Raw genomic sequence first — 17,787 nt, forward strand, 5'->3', positions numbered from 1 at the left:
CCAATGAAGTCATCTCTGGCATAGTCCTATGGCTAAATAACATGATTCCTGCTGGTTTCCTTTGTTTCAGCTTGGTGAATTGGCAAACATCACAATTTTTGACATCTGTTATGGTGGTTAAATGCATTCCTGGCCAGTAAACATATTAATGTAGTTGGTTATTCAACTTTTCATTATACCCATAAATAGATGATCATGAAAATATATAAGGAGGTTGATTGGAAGGAAACTTGGCACACAGCATTTCAAATATTTGAACAATCCAAAAGGTTTTCATGAAAAAGAAAGAGAAATATATTGGGCCAAAGGCAGGCTGGAATAAGCGTCTGCAGCTCCCAGGGCTCAATCCAGGCTAGATTTGGCAATGTAGAACAAAAGCTGTGTAAGTAGAACTGTCCCCCACCAAGGATGACTGTTTCATGACCATTTGCACAAAAAAAAAATTTCTGTCAGAAAATTTGAATTTGGAAAATTTCTGCAAGCTCTAAATGTAAGCTAGTTGCATACTGGGTGTAAGTGACAAAGAAAACTTGTGCTGGTTTGGAATTCAGTAGGTGTGCAAAACAAGTATAAGCTACACCTCCAAGAGGTTAAAAAAAGGTTGGATGTGTAGGAAGAAGATTGATGAGCACAACTTATTTTGCACTCCTAGTGTACTCCAAATAGTTCCCAGTTATGCTGCTTTGTCTTGTACATCCATTTACATCCATTGTCTGATCAACTTACAGCTGAGGGATGTCACTACACCACCATTTTGTTCACCATTGTTCTCACCCTGTGGTAGGCAAGCTACAGTGTATCATCCATCCACTTTTGGCAATGTAGTCTCACTGACTGGGTTCCAGTTGGTTTATATCTAAGTGGATGTGACTTACTATTGTAGAACACAAAGGCACCAGCTGGAATTGGGCCCGTTGTACGAGGTGCTGTGCATCTGTAGAGGGCGTGGTCTCTGCCTTGAAAAGCTTATTATCTAATTTCAAAAAAAGGCTGTAATAAGGAAAGGAAAGGAGCAATAGGAGGGAAATGGGTAGGGAGGATGAGAGTGACAGTTATAAGGTCATGTGTTTGAATAGGCCCACAAAGTCTTATAAAATTACTAGGCCTATTGATTAATCGCAGTTTAACTCACACAATCAACTAAAAAAATATTAATTGCGATTAAACAAATGTTTTGTGATTAATCACCATTTTAATCGCATTGTTAAATAATAGAATACCAATTGATATTTATTAAATATTTTTGATATTTTTCTATATTTTCAAATATACTGAATTGAGTTACAGCACAGAATACAAAGTTTACACACATTTTTTATTACAAATATTTGCACTGTAAAAAAAACCCAAAAGAAATAATTTTCAGTTCACCTAATACAAGTACTGTAGTGCAGTCTCTTTACTGTGAAAGTGCAGTTTGCACATGTAGATTTTTTTTTTTGGTTACATAAATGCACTCAGAAGCAAAACAATGCAAAACTTTAGAGCCTGCAAATCCACTCAATCCTACTTCTTGTTCAGCCAATTGCTAAGACAAACAAGTTTGTTTACATGTACGGGAGCTAATGCTGTCCACTTCTTATTTACAATGTCCCCAGAAAGTGAGAACAGGCATTCACAAGAGACTTTTGTAGCTGCATTGCAAGGTATTTATGTGCCAGATATGCTAAACACTCATATGCCCCTTCATGCTTCAGTCACCATTCCAGAGGACATTCTTCCATGCTGATAATACTCATTTAAAAAAAAATGTGTTAATTAAATTTGTGACTGAACCCCTTAGGGGAGAATTGTATGTGTCTGGCTCTATTTTTTACCAGCATTCTGCCATATGTTTCATGTCCTAGTAGTCTCAGATGATGACTCAGCACATGTTCATTATAAGAACACTTTGCTGCAGATTTGACAAAACGCAAAGAAGGTACCAGTGTGAGATTTCTAAAGACAGCTACAGCACTTGACCCAAGGTTTAAGAATCTGAAGTGCCTTCCAAAATCTTATCTGGATGGGGTGTCGAGCATGCTTTTAGAAGTCTTAAAAGAACAACATTCCAATGCAGAACCACCAAAAACAAAAATCAACCTTCTGCTAGTGGAATCTGATTCAGATGATAAAAATGAACATGGGTTGCACCGCACTGCTTTGGATTGTTATTGAGCAGAACGCGTCATCAGCATGCATGCATGTCGCCTGGAATGGTGGTTGAAGCATGAAGAGACATATGAATCTTTAGTGCATCTGCCAGCTAGATATCTTGCGATGCTGGCTACAATAGTGCCATGCTGTCATAAACAGATGGTTAAGGGTTAATGTCTCTCACCTGTAAAGGGTTAAGAAGCTCAGTAAACCTGGCTGACACCTGACCAGAGGACCAATGGGGGGGACAAGATACTTTCAAATCTTGGTGGAGGGAAGTCTTTGTTTGTGCTGGCTGTTTTGTTCGTTGTTTGCTCTTGGGGCTAAGAGGGACCAGAGGTGCAACCAGGTCTTTTTCCAATCTTTTTGAAACAGTCTCTCATGTTCAAAATAGTAAGTACTAGCTAGAAAAGGCGGATTAGTCTTATGTTTGTTTTCTTAACTTGCAAATTTGTATTTTGCTGGAAGTATTTTTACCTCTGTTTGCTGTAACTTGAATTTCAGGCTAAGGGCAGGGAATCCCTCTAGTCTATATGATCTGACTACCCTGTAAAAATTTTTCCATCCTAATTTTACAGAGCTAATTTTTACTTTTTCTTTAATTAAAAGCTTTCTTTTTTAAGAACCTGATTGATTTTTTTCTTTTTTTTTCTTGTTTAAGACCCAAGGGGATTGGGTCTGAACTCACCGGGGATTGGTGGGGGGAAAAGAGGAAGGGGGAGGTTAATTCCTCTCTGTTTTAAGATCCAAGGAGTTTGGATCAGTGGAGCCTCTCAGGGTAGCCCAGAGAAGGGAAAGTCTGGAAGGGGGAAAGGAGGGGGGATGGTTTATTTCTCCTTGTTTTAGACCCAAGGGGTTTGGGTCTTCGGTTCACCAGGGAAGGTTTTGGGGGAACAGAAAGTGTGCCAAAGACTATATTTTGGCTGGTGGCGGCGCTATCAGATCTAAGCTAGGAATTAAGCCTAGAAGGGTACATGCAGGTCCTTTTTTTTGGACTCTAAAGTTCAAACTGGGGGGAAAAATATCTTGACACATGTGAACACCTATTCTCACTTTCAGGTGATATTGTGAACAAGAAGCAGGCAGCATTATCTCCTGCAAATGTGAACAAACTTATTTGCCTAAGCAATTGGCTGAACAAAAACTAGGACTGAGTGAACTTGTAGGCTCTAAAGTTTTATGTTTTATTTTTGAATGCAGTTATTTTTGTACATAATTCTACATTCGTAAGTTCAACTTCCATGATGAAGAGATTGCACTACAGTACTTGTATCAGGTGAATTGAAAAATATAATTCCTTTTGTATTTACAATGCAAATATTTACAATAAAGTGAGCGCTGTACACTTTGTATTGTGCAATAATTGAAATCAATATATTTGAAAATGTAGAAAACATCCAAAAAGATTTAAATAAATGGTATTCTGTTATTGTTTAACAGTGCAATTAATCATAATTAATTTTTTTATTCTCTTGACAGCCCTAAAAATTCTAGGAAAACATCACAATCTGTGCTCCCTGAACTTTTCTCTCTGTCCCCCACCAGGAAAAAGGAATCTTGAGTTCACTTTACATACCCTATTATCTTTATATTTGTTGTATGTAGTTTAAGAAAATTCAGAATTACTGAATGGGCATGATACCAAGTGGCAGCACAACCAAAAGTAGACCGCTAAAGTTCGTGTTAAATTTAGCTACTCACAACCAAGTCTCTATCAACATACTTTGTTTGTTTATTTCTCAGACCTGTTCTGGAGAAAGTAACTTCATTAAGTAGTATATTGCACAAAACTCATAATTATAATAGTCATAACTAATGTGTCATGTTAACAATTATAAGAAAATAGAACATTCCTTCATTTATCCTGTAATTCATATGTTCATACATCTACATAACATATAAAGGGACAAAGGTCAAATTTGGAATGACATGATTGGAAACAAAATATGCTTTCGAAGTAGAAATGTTTTCATAATATTTTCAGACTTCACATGGAAATAGTTTTTAAACAAATAAACATTCTGTAGCTGTGTTTTTAAGTGTAGAATTGTAAGTTCTGTCAGAAAGTTAAACTGATTAGTCTATTCTTGTTGCTAAGGCTGAGGAAAAATGTATGAAATATTCATAAAATTAGCCCCCCTCCCCCCAAAAAAGTCACAAATCAGGCCCTAAATCAGTGGTCCCCAACACGGTGCGTGCAGGGGCATCTAAATGCGCCTGCGTCCTGGTGGCGGTCGAGCATCCGCTGAAATGCCACTAAAATTCGGCGGTATTTTGGGCGGCAACGCCTCTTGATGTCGCTGCTTGCTGCTAATAAGCGACATCATCGAGAGGCGTCGCCGCTGAAATTCGGCGGCTGCTCAACCTCCGCCACAGTCCTTCATCTGACACTCGCCAGACGAAAAGGTTGGGGACCACTACCCTAAATCATCATGAAATTATCTTAAGAATCACTACATTTAAAATAAAATATGTTGGATCTTTTTATTTGTCTTGTGGTTATTTAGCTTCTGGGATCCCATTTTCAAGCTCTTCTCTGCAACCATAAGAGCTAAAAGTGTACTTTCTTTAAAAGAAAGCTGAGAAAGCTCACCTCTTCGCAATCTCTCAGGAGCTGGGGCTTTCTGAAATGCACTGAGTATTGCAAGAGAATTGACAGTACTGTAGGGCCAGACTTGGTTTAGGACTGAATCTGGTTTCTGCCTTCAGAAACCCTTGCGGAGTATCCTAGTGGCAACAATAAATTATATGCCTGTTTGTTTGTGTGTAGGGGATTATTGCAGCAGAAAAAGTTGGCATAACTGGCATGGTAAAAGGGGACAGGATGGCTGCGGGATTTGCTGAGTCAGTACATTTCCCCAGTGGAAGAGTGTCTTTGGAGCCTCGGTTCTAACAAAGTTGGGATTTTCTGCCAAGGAAACAGAGAGAGCAGCAGCAGTACATCTGCCTGCTGTCCCTTGGTGTAGCTCTTCCACCATGGAGCAGGGAGCCAGGGATCATTTCCCTTCATAGATTTCACTTTAACGTTTTCTTTAACGTGATGGTGTCCCTTCAATACACTGCATTAAAATGAAATAGGTTTCAGGTTCAAAGTCTGGACCTGGAGATGAACTCTCCCAAAGTTTGGGAGTGTCTTGTGGCTGGAAATTTAGTGATCTATCATAGGCACACAGGCTACAACATTTGTATCTGAACTGCCTTTAAGTTTGAGGCTATTCAGAACCAGGGCTTGGGTTTATCTGTAGCTGATCTATTTGTAAACAGGTACATTGGTAACTTCTAGATTGCCCGAGTGTCCAAACAAGTTTAAGCAATATCAGTCAGAATAATCCAATACAATTCCACTGGTAAAATTATAAAATAATTAAATGGACATGATTATGGAAAGACAGCCACTGCCCTACTTGCGTAAATTCTTCCTATTTAATCAACAGAAATCTATGTCAACAGTTTGAAGAAAACAAATTGCTTTGCTAAAGATTATGGGAACTAATTTTGCATGTTGTTATTGCATCTTAGGAAAAAAAAGGATCAGTGTATGCGGGAATATCCTTGGGCCTGAGTCTTCCTTTCCTTTTACTATTACTGTTATGTTTTACAGTAGCATCTAGAGACCTTCACCAAGATAAGGACCCCACTGTGTTTCAAAGAGCTTACAAACTATAGACAAGAGACACAAAAGAACTACTATTACTTTCATTTTGTAGATGAGGAACTGTGACAGAATGAGTTTGTGACTTGTTCAAGGTCACATAAGAAGTTTGTGGCAGACCTGAAAATAAACCTAGATATCCTGAGTCCCAGTCTAGTGCCTAAGACTATTCTTTTTCTCTGGATGGGGTAAACTGGTCTAAGTTAGAGGGTTCTCTCACTCTTTTCTGATATATGCAGTGTTGTAGCCATGCGGGTCCCAGGATATTAGAGAGACAAAGTGGGTGAGGTAATATCTTTTATTGGGCTAACTTCTGTTTGTGAGAGAGAGAAGCTTTTAGACTTACACAGAGCTCTGCATCAGGTCTGTGTAAGCTCAAAAGCTTGTCTCTCTCACCCCAGAAGTTGGTCCTTCTCTGTCTATTTGATGATGACTTCTGAGTAATGATCTTTGCTTAGCTCACAAGGACACAGCCACAATTTTTGTCCTTAAATAGTTTTAATCAAATTGAAACAATTATAAGAATACTTATTTTCAAAACCATATAAAGGTCAGGTGTGCTTTCTGTATAAATATAATTATGGGTTTCTATGTTCTACTATAATATGGGTTTTTATGTTTCATCAAGTGAAACAATGTGCCCTCAGGATTAAAAGACTCAATGGAGTAACATTTTTATTACTTATTAGGTTCAAGGGATCATTGGATGTTAAGGTTTAGAGCTATTCATGTTCATACAAAAGAAAGGAAGGAACATGGCAGTGCCATAAGATAGTATCTAGTTTTAAAATTTCCTGAAGGATAATCACTGGTCCACAGAGCAAGTGTTTCTAAAACGTATGTAATATGATAAGGACTGTTTTCTCTTTATTTCCCCCAGCCACCACTTAACTCCTCATTCCATCACTGGACTGGTGTGGGTGGGAGAGCTTCCACTGTCAGTGCTCTTCAAGTTCTGTGCAGAGGTCATTTCAGAAATGTGGTATGGAGCAATCAATATCTTTAAAAAGCACGGGCTGGGGTAAAAATTGTGGTTGGACTTTTCAAAAGTGACTTTCAATGGAATTTCTGCTTCTAACTTACTTAGGCAATGAGACTTATTCTTCTAACTGACTAAGGCTCTTTTGAACATTCTCCTCTGATTGGGTCATATTTACTTATATCGCTTTCAGTCCCTCACCCTATTGCTCTTTCCACTTCATAATGCCTAAATTTTCTGGAGATGGCAGTTCTTGTCAGTGATACTGGGCTACATTCACAGACAAAGGAGGTAGGTGGCTCTAAAACTGGTGTGATGGAATAGTGCATTAAACCTATTGTTTCCAGATGAATAAATCTAACCTTCTTTGTTTTCTGCCTTCTTTTTTCTGCTTCTCTTTTCCTCTTTTCAGTGGGCCAGACTTTCCACTGCCTGGCTCCATGTGTCACCATTTACCCTTGGGTAAAGTAGGTGTATAGTGCTACCGCATCAAAATTCTCTACTTATCAGAGGGAAAGGGGGGACAATAGTACCATGGCCCTGAACTCAGGTCCTCTCAAAATGTCTGTAACCTCTGTGTAAATAAAGAAATGGGAGAGATAGGGTCACAATGCATATGATATTCCAAGGCCCCAAAGTTCTCTTCATGGGCCTGATCCACTCACACTTCTGCTAGTGTTTCACCCCACATTGTTCAGGTGTAAATGGCTACGCAAGATGCAAGACAGAGGAGAATCAGACTGAGATCATTGGGACCAGCTGTTTAGATGCATAGCTCAGCAGGAGGTTCAATGGAGATTGGCAGGACGGGCAGCAATGTATATTAAGAGCTGTGGTGTGGCCAGTGGGTTATCAGCTGCACTTATCCACTCACATGGCATCTTCATACACACACAAAAATATTTACTCAGATTTTGCACAGGAGTTGAGGTTTGAGTTTTCCAATAACAAGTAAAGCACCTGAAAAAATTGAAAGCCATTTTTTCCCCTCCCATAATCTGATAACTCAAAAATGGTCACCTAGGCCTAATCTAAAGCCCACTGAAGTCAGTGAAAGTCTTTCTATTGCCTTCAATGGGCACTGTATCAGCCTCATAGAATTTATCAATTTGGGCGGGGGGGATCACATTTGGACCAATACACCTCTACCCCGATAGAACATGACCCGATATAACACGAATTCAGATAGAATGTGATAAAGCAGTGGGGAGCCCCCAGCCCTTTAAAGTGCCACCTGAACCCTGCTGCTTTACCGCGTTATAGCTGAATTCGTGTGTAGCCCCAGGCCCATTAAATTACTGCCTGAGCCTGGCTGCCAGAGCCAGCCAGGCTTGGGCAGTGATTTAAAGGGCCGGAGGCTCTGGCCACTGTGGGGAGCCCCAAGCCCTTTAAATCCCCACCTGAGCCCTGCTGCCAGAGCTCCGGGGGTGATTTAAAGGGCTCGGGGCTCCCCACAGCAGCTGGAGCACTGAGCCCTTTAAGTCACAGCCGGGGAAGCTGGTCCAGTCTTGCGTGGCGTACTGGCTTTTGCTGGCATGGCGTATTGGCCCGAACCTGATATAACATGGTCTCACCTATAAGGCAGTGAGATTTTTTGGCTCCCAAGGACCGCATTATATCGGGGTAGAGGTGTATGTAAAGATTCAGCCCCAAAGATAACTTTTTACAGCATATAAACACATGAAGAAAATGGCTTGAAATTAAGTGTCCTGTTGCCTCAGCCATAAGATATGATAGTAAGCAGGCAATTTATACATTTTTGTTCCTTTTAAAAAAAAAGAGTCACCTTTTCCCATCTAGAGGAGGACTGTGTGAAAGGTCTTGTTGTTGTATAATCATAAAATATGCTGTCTCAGCCTGAAGAAACTGAAGCTCTGGCAAGAAGGTTTATAACCATGACAATCTAAACAGTCAAGGGGTGTGAATTGTGTGGGTTTTATCATAAGGATACCAAGCATGTCCTAGCTAGTGAAGATGGTGATAAAATCATCACAACTCAGGAGATTTAATAAACCCTGCAGGAGTTTGCTTTTACCTCATATTACCTGAAGAAAAAAATGGTAAATATTATTTATCTTACACACTTAATATGTTGTTGAAAAATATGTACTTTAAAAATATATTATGGAATGTACATCCTGTTGCTGTGTAAAAGCCTGGAGGAGGGGGAGGGGGAGTGTGGGAACAGGGCAGAAAACCCACTCGTTATTTCTTCCATCTCATAGGGGTTTCTGGCAGTTTTCTCATCAGGAGGCATGGGGCTTGGGATGGGGTGTTATGCCAGGCACAAAGTGGGAGGGTTTAAGATGTGTCTCAACCCTTTGTGTTCTGGTGACCCACACAAAAGGAGATTGGTGGAAGCAGGTACCACTGCTTGAGCAGGCTTCCTCTTTCTGCTGCCATGTCCACCATTGCCCTGGCAGAATGGCTCTAGTAGGAGCTGAGACTGCCATTGATTAAGTTCTCTGAACTTAGGCAGTCAGAGCAACAGTGGGGGCTTTCCTGTGTCAGAATTAAATCCTAATGAGGTATCCATGATGCTGTTGTCACACAAGGATAGTGCCACAGACAGCAGCTGATCCCAGTTCCTGCCACATAAACCCTGCTGAGACCCATCTCTGCCAAGAAGATAGAAGGGCCTATGGGGGGAACACCTCCTCCTTCTGCACTTCATCCCTCCCAATTTTTCATGGACAGAGTCAAGGAGCTCGCCCTGTCTGGATGGTCACAGGAGACGTAATTACATTGATTCAGCTGTTACTTTTACAAAGGTCAGGGTTTAGAAAAGAGGAGTGCTGGTGACACAGGTTTGCTGTCAAAATAGAGAACATTTCACCCTAGCTCACTTGCTCAAAGCCAGCTCTGGCTGGTACTGAGCATAACTCAATACCATCTGATAGATATTTGATGGCCCATGTGAAGAGAGTTTGTGCTATTGTCATACTAGCACTAACTGGTGCTGTTATTGGCAGTTTCAGCAGAGAAACCAAAGTTTGATCTAAAATTAACATGGCCCTCATTAAATAGATTAAAAACTGAATAACTGGTAGGTCTTAAAATGTAAATAGGGAACCATTATTGAGTGGGTGCATTTTCAATGTACTTTGTATGCTATTTAAGATTTTATCAATGGCCTACAAGAAAACATGAAGTCGTCACTGATAAAGTTTTCAAACGACAAAACAATTGACGGGAGTGGTAAATAATGAAGAGAACAGGCCATTGATACAGAGTGATCTGGATCACTTGATAAACTGGACGCAAGCAAAAATATATGTTTTAATATGGCTACGTGTAAATATATATACCCAGAAACAAAGAATGTAGGTCATACTTACAGGATGGACACTCTGTTCTGGGAAGCAATGACTTTGAAAAAGATTTTGGGGTATGTGGTGGATAATTAGCTGAACATGAGCTCTCACTGTGATGCTGTGACCAAAAGAGGTAATGTGATCTGGGAGGCATAAAGAGGGGAGTCTTGAGTAGGAGTAGAGAGGTTGTTTTATCTCTGTAGAATCTAGCCAGTGGTGTGACCGCTACTGAGTACTTTGTCCAGTTCTGGTATCCACAGTTCAAGAAAGATATTGATAAATTGGAGAGATTTCAGAGAAAAGCCACAAGAATGATTAAAGGATCGGAAAACGTGCCATGATGGACTCAACGAGCTCAATCTATTTATCTTAACAAAGAGAAGGTTAAGGGGTAACTTGATCACTGTTTATAGGTATCTACATAGATTGAACAGCTCATTAAACATTTGTTCCCTATCAGAGAAAGGTATAGGACAATATGATGCTAGTTGTGGAAGTTGAAGCTAGACAAATTCAGACTGAATAAGGCATAATTTTTAGCAGTTTTGAGTAATTAATCATTGGAACAATTTGCCAAGGGTCATGGTGGATTTTTTCCATCACAAGCCATTTTTAAAATAAGATTGGATGTTTTTTCTAAAAGCTATACTCTAGGACAGGGATAGGCAACCTATGGCACGCGTGCCGAAGGCGGCACGCGAGCTGATTTTCAGTGGCACACACACTGCCTGTGTCCTGGCCACTGGTCTGGGGGGCTCTGCATTTTAAATTAATTTTAAATTAAACATACAACAATAGTTTAGTTATATATTATAGACTTGTAGAAAGAGACCTTCTAAAAACGTTAAAATGTATTACTGGCACACAAAACCTTAAATTAGAGTGAATAAATGAAGACTTGGCACACCAGTTCCGAAAGGTTGCCGACCCCTGCCGTAGGAATTATTTTGGGGGAATTCTATGCCTGTGTTATACAGGAGGTGAGATGATCTCAATGATCTCTTCTGGCCTTGGACTTTTGAGAGTCTATAAGGAAAGAAGAGGCTTAAGTCACAGAGTTTAGATTCGGATCTGGATTCAGATCCGAACTTTTCCAGTATTTTCAGAGGAAGCTGTTATGCATAAACTTCAACAAGTATTTTGGTTTTGGCTGGTTTCTATTAAAAATAGAAACGTGTTGTATTAGATATGTATTTACTTGGCACGGTTTACATTAAAAAGATTACTAAGAACTTCATGGTAGAAATATATCAAGGAGCACTTCCTTGTCCTAGAATTTTAGGCTCTCTAGGACCTAATTGTGCAACCTTCATTCACAACAGTGAGCACTTATCTCACTAAATCATTAATAAAAAATGGTTTTTCTCTGCTCAGTTCTAGAAAATGAATTAAAAGGCTGTGGTACCAATGATGAAGAGGAGGAAGAAGGGGAACAATTTGATTTCGATAGTGGCGATGAAATACCAGAAGCAGACAGACAAGCACTTGTGCCATCTGCTTCAGACTCTGGGATTAATGTAGAACATGAAGACACTAACTCCACAGGTAAGCCTTTATATGGCTAGTAGGCCAGGGGAGTACTGCTCAAGTAAGGCTCAAGCCCTATGTTCATCAGATGCTTTTCATGCTGATAGAATTGCTGTAGATCACAAAAATATTTCCATAGACAGAATGTGAAAGTGATTTAATTTATCCCAAATACTTTTAGTTTCTTGTGGACTTAACAAGGGGAAAGGGTAGCTATTGTCCCTGACTGGATTCTTATTCCCCTGCTGCACTTAACCTAGGAATTGGTTTCCTCATCCCTGTCTTGTGCAAACATCTGCTGTGATGGTAGGGTCTTTGTGACAATGATTATCTGTGGATATCTCTAGGGAAGCTTCATAGGGTGTGTCTACATAGTCTGTGTAAGTGATCCTCCCGGTGGGGCTCACACTAGCACTCTAAAAATAGCTGTGCTTTGAAATTGTGGTTCACACTCTGAAGGCTAGAGAGTGGTGTGGGCTTCAGAGCCTGAGCCACTTCAAGGCACAGTTTACATGACTATTTTCAGTTTATTTTCTGATGACCTGGGCTGTGAAGACATAACTGTAGTGTCAACTTGGCAGCTGGGGGGCATGCTTCCCTCAGCTTGGGCAACCTGGTTGGTGGCATTGAGTGGATGTGCTCTTAAAAATAAATGGAGCATATTTTTGTCCCATACATGAAAACAAACCTTTCTTTAACTATTAGGAGCTGTGGACCTTTGTGTCTGTTAAGAGCATTCACCATGTCCATCCACTCTTAGACATGATCTAACCACCAGGCTATAGAGTCACTCACCTAGAAGGTGGGAGAACCAGGATCCCATCCTCCTTGCGCCAATCACTCTTTCATTATTTGTCCAAAGTGGAACATCTTCAACAGGAGAGATTGAGGGAGCCCTGCATCAGATTATCCCATCGCCTCATGGCTAGGGTACTCACCCGAGAGATGGCAGAGCTCTGTTCAAATCTGTTCTCCTTGTCAGATGGAGGGGGAACTTGAACCAGGAGTCTCCCCCCATCCCAGGTGAGTACCCTAACCACTGGGCTAAAAGGACATCACCCCCACCCAATGTGTGTCAGTTCGCCATCTATAAATTGGGGAAAATAGCATTGTCACAACTCACAGGGGTGCTGTGAGAATAAATACTTTAAAAGTGCTCAGATACTACAGTGGCAGAGGCCATATAAAACTAGAGTTACTATTTAGTGCAGTATAAATTTCAGCTTGGAAAAGAGATGACTAAGAGGGGATATGATGGAGATCTATAAAATCATGACTGGTGTGGAGAAAGTAAATAAGGTGGTGTTGTTTACTCCTTCTCATAACACAAGAACTTGGGATCACCAAATGAAATTAATAGGCAACAGGTTTAAACAAAAGGAAGTATTTTTTCACACAACACACAGTCAACCTGTGGAACTCCTTGCTAGAGGATGTTGTGAAGGCCAAGACTATACAGGGTTCAAAACAGAACTGGATAAATTCATGAAGGATAGGTCCATGAATGGCTATTAGCCAGGATGGGCAGGGATGGTGCCACTAGCCTCTGTTTGCCAGAAGCTGGGAATGGACGACAGGGGATGGATTAATTGATGATTACCTCTGGAGAACCTGGCATTGGCCACTGTCTGAGCTAGATGGACCTGTGGTCTGAACCAGTATGGCTGTTCTTCTGTTCTTATGATATAAACAAAAGCTTATGCTGCTTTTATTTGTCAAGGGGATGACAACATAGGTAGAACTGAGAAAATACAAACAACAGAATCCTGTGCAGAGGGCTCTCCAACAAAAGTAAACCCGTATTCAGTCATAAATATTTCACCAATCCAAGAAAAGGATCATTCCTCATCACCAGAACCCAATCCTCAAGATGAAAATGCAAGCTCTAACTTGTCTGGTGGATATTCTGTTCCGGTACCCTGTGGCTATGCTGTACCATCCAATTTACCACTGATGCTGCCGGCATACTCCAGTCCTGTCATAATACGCAGTGTTTCTGTGGACGAAGAAGGTACAATATCTCTTGAATTTACTCTCTCTCAGGTAGCGACCTAGTTTAATTTCAGTGAACCATGTTGCCCTTTCAGTTTTTATGTAGCACTGTAGAAGTCTGTGGGGAACTCTTTAACAATTGAAAATCATCTCCATCACAGAGTACACAGCTGAACTTCGCTCCCAGTCACCTGAGAAGGATTTTTGTTTATTAAAGAGAAAAAAAATCGATGAAGGACTCTGTATTATTAGAAGTGGGCCATTTAAGAAAAAACTATTGAAGAGGGATTAGTGCACTTCAAAGCAAGCGAGCAAACGCATATTTTTTTTAAACAAAAAAACCCTTCTACATAGTCAGTTTCTTTACACCATTGGTTCTCAACCATTAGTCGGTGGAGCAAGGACATGAAATTGGTCTCCCAGGTGAGTGCCCTTACCACCAGAGTCACTTACTTTCTCTCTGTCAAGTATTTGATACAGAGTGGAATTATTTCACCTGGAGAGATTGAGAGAGATCCATAACAGATTATTTGATAGGCTAGAGCAAAATGGGAGATCAAAGTTCACATCTCTTCTCCACCTCAGGTAGGGTGAGGGAACTGAACCTTGTTCTGCCTCATCCCAGGAGACTGCCCTTACCACTGGACTAAAAGCCATTTTGTGCATTTATGAAGTGTCCAGAATAAAAAAAAGCAGTTCATTTTTGGTTGAATGAAACATTTTGTTTGACTTGAAACAAACTTGTTGTCAATTATTTTTCAGTTCACCCACGTTTTACTGAATTTTCAGACATGGTTTGACCTGAACCATTTTTTTCTTTTTTTAACAGCTAGCAAACTGAAAAACCAGTCATTCATTCAGCTCTGGGTTCTGGTAACAACTCTGCCACTGACTTGCTGTTCCCCTGTGCCTTAGTATCCCTGTTGCCAGAATGGATATAATAACACCAAGAAGCTTAGGCCATGTCTACATCTAAAATTTTGCAGCGCTGGTTGTTGCAGCTGTATTAGTACAGCTGTATAGGGCCAGCGCTGCAGAGTGGCCACACTTACAGCAACCAGCGCTGCAAGTGGTGTTAGATGTGGCCACACTGCAGCGCTGTTGGGCGGCTTCAAGGGGGTTCCGGGAACGAGAGAGCAAGCCGGGGAAGGAGACCAGCTTCGCCGCGGTTTGCTCTCGCGTTCCCGGAGCCACCCAGCAAACCGCAGGGAAGGAGACCTGCTTGCTCGGCGGTTCGGGGAACGAGAGAGCAAGCCGGGGAAGGAGACCAGCTTCGCCGCGGTTTGCTCTCACGTTCCCGGAGCCACCCTGCAAACCGCAGGGAAGGAGACCTGCTTGCTCGGGGTTCCGGGAACGAGAGAGCAAGCCGGGGAAGGAGACCAGCTTCGCCGCGGTTTGCTCTCGCGTTCCCGGAGCCACCCAGCAAACCGCAGGGAAGGAGACCTGCTTGCTCGGGGTTCCGGGAACGAGAGAGCAAAATGGGAAAGGAGACCAGCTTGATTACCAGAGGCTTCCTCCTTCCACGGAGGTCAAGAAAAGCGCTGGTAAGTGTCTACATTGGATTACCAGCGCTGGATCACCAGCGCTGGATCCTCTACACCCGAGACAAAATGGGAGTACGGCCAGCGCTGCAAACAGGGAGTTGCAGCGCTGGTGATGCCCTGCAGATGTGTACACCTTCAAAGTTGCAGCGCTGTAACTCCCTCACCAGCGCTGCAACTTTCTGATGTAGATAAGCCCTTAATTATTTTTGAGAGGTGTTCATAAACCACATTGAGATCTGTAGATAAAGGGCATTTTATAAGAGCAGATGATGGTTAATAGTAGCAGTACTAGTAATTGTTTAAGTTAGAAGCTGACATTTGAACGAAAATAATGTTTCAGTCCTAGCATTCTAGTAACTCTGCTTTCTTCTACTCTTTTTAGTTGGTATGCAGTCAGTAACTGAGGATGGCAATAGTAATTCCTTGAGCTCAGAGGATCCCCCAAATAGGTAATTGGCAACATTTATTTATCTCCAAATCCTAATTCATGAGATGGTTTGTTGGCTACTTTTATATTTTTAGTTTTATTTTTTCTTGTCTGACATTAGCATTGCTGGGTTTTTAACTACTTCAACTTTCATTGTGCTTTGTGGTGCCAGATCATCTCTGTATACTAGCATCAGCACTGGGTGAACTCTTGCATATAAAACCATTACAAGTGACCCTTTGACATCTGTGAAAGAGAGAGGTTTAATTTTCTGCCTTACAGGGAGACTGCAAACACACAGAATTTCTTTGGAAAATGAAGAACGAGTGATTTTATTTATTTAAGCTAATATTGTCAACAGTGGGTTGCTAAAGTTAAACTCTTAATTTCATGTTAAGTCACTTAAATCTTAAAAACAAAAACATAAAACTTACGTATTGAGTCTGAACTAGCCAACAGTTTTCTAGTGCCTTTTAATTTAAGAAGAAGAGAGAAAAGATGAGTAGAACTTAGCTGCTTATTGACATGGTTTAAAACTAACATTGCAAGATTTTTAATACGTTTATTTTGTGGGTTTTTTTCAAGTGAAGATAACCAGGTCTGTAAAGAAGAAGATGCTCTAGCCAAATGGGTTGCAGATCCTGCAAACACATCATGGATGGAAAGTAAGTGTCAATCAGTCACAGCAGTGTCACTGTGTCAGTAGGTGACTCAGTGTCATCATCAATCACAGCTTTATGACTGGGGACATCTACATTGTCTTTTCCTGCATTTTTCAAATATGTTCCAGAGCTAAATAACAACAATTAAAAAACATGCTTCTCCATTTTTAGTATAGGACCAAATTCTGTTCACAATAAGTGTTTGTTCAAGAAAGTGAAGTCATGTACCAGTAACTGGGGGGATAATTTGGCCCCATCTGATGGATATACACCTCTACCCCGATATAATGCGGTCCTCAGGAGACAAAAAAATCTCACTGTGTTATAGGTGAGACTGCATTACATCAGGGTAGGGAGAGGAACTGCTTTTTCTACTCCCTGCCCCAGCTTCACCCCCACCCCACCCCGAGGCTTGCCACGCTAATCAGCTGTTTGGCCTGGCAAGCCTGGAAGGCAGGAGGAGACGTGGAGCAGCGGCAGCGCACTCAGGGAAGGAAGCGGAGATGAGTGGGGAGCAGTTCCTCTGCCCCCCTCCCCCCGGCTTGCTGCGCCAATCAGTTATTTTGCACGGCAAGCCTGGGAGCGAGGAGAAGCAGAGCTGAGCAGTGCACTCAAGGGAGGAGGCAGAGGTGAACTGGGGCAGGGTGGCCGCAGCAAGTAAGGGGGGGATGAGAGGAACCGGTCCCCGCCACAGTTCACTTCGCCACTGCCTCCTCCTCCCACGAGCATGCCGCTTAGCTCTGCTTCTCTTCCTTCCCAGACTTGCCGCACAAAACAGCTGATTGATGCAGCAAGCCTGGGAGGGAGGAAGGATAAGCGGAGCTGCATCGCACTCATGGGAGGAGGTGGAGCGGAGGTGAGCTGGGGGGGGGGGGCCTGGGGAGGGCACAGTAATGGGGGGGCACAGAGGAACAGCTTGCGGTAATACGAATTCAGATATAATGAGGTGAAGCAGCCCCGTCCCCCAGAGTGCTGCTTTACCGCGTTATATCCGAATTTGCGTTATATCAGTCTGCATTATATTGGGGTAGAGGTGTATATTGAGGAAGAAATTTGCTTATGACCTCTCATGATTCCATCAAGTCCCCAATCTCTTCTTTGGCTGCAGGCCTGTTGGTCTCCTAGAGTGACAGTTGGCCTCCTACAGTGACCCTGCCTTAAAGGAGGGTACTCGTACCTTGGTAGAGTCACTTGGGGCTGAAACTGGCATTATGCAGCTGCCCAGGTCTATTTGCCACATATGGTAATTGGATTCATCATGGAGAGATTGAGAGTGAAGAACTCTGGGCAGGCTAAGTGAATCCCTCTATATCCTAATGTGGGAAACTGGCACTTAGCTTGTTGAATTAGTCTCTATCTCAGGGCAGGAAATTGAAAGAAGCTCTGTAGCTTGAAGAGGCGTTCTCCCTGCCTGAGCTGTGTAACATAGCTCAGCCAGGACAAAGAAATGGTGCCCACTGGTCTGGAAATGTCTCCGACATGGAAATTGGGAGGAGTGGGGAGTTACCTCATTGCTCCAACCTGTTTCTTAGTTCTCCAACATAATCATTAAAT

At 41.8% G+C, this 17,787-nt stretch overlaps 1 protein-coding gene across 2 annotated transcripts in view; it reads left to right on the plus strand.

The window, feature by feature from the left end:
* ARHGEF10 (Rho guanine nucleotide exchange factor 10) overlaps positions 1-17,787 on the plus strand; it is a 188,373-nt gene that overhangs the window by 57,684 nt on the left and 112,902 nt on the right. For both annotated transcript variants that reach the window (XM_030555561.1, XM_030555560.1), the window contains exons 3-6: positions 11,456-11,626; positions 13,329-13,619; positions 15,527-15,593; positions 16,157-16,236. In XM_030555561.1, the coding sequence (XP_030411421.1) occupies positions 11,456-11,626; positions 13,329-13,619; positions 15,527-15,593; positions 16,157-16,236 (609 nt within the window). The remainder of the gene's footprint in view (positions 1-11,455; positions 11,627-13,328; positions 13,620-15,526; positions 15,594-16,156; positions 16,237-17,787) is intronic.

This window comes from Gopherus evgoodei, chromosome 3, assembly GCF_007399415.2.
Source record: "Gopherus evgoodei ecotype Sinaloan lineage chromosome 3, rGopEvg1_v1.p, whole genome shotgun sequence".
NCBI lineage: Eukaryota > Metazoa > Chordata > Testudines > Testudinidae > Gopherus > Gopherus evgoodei.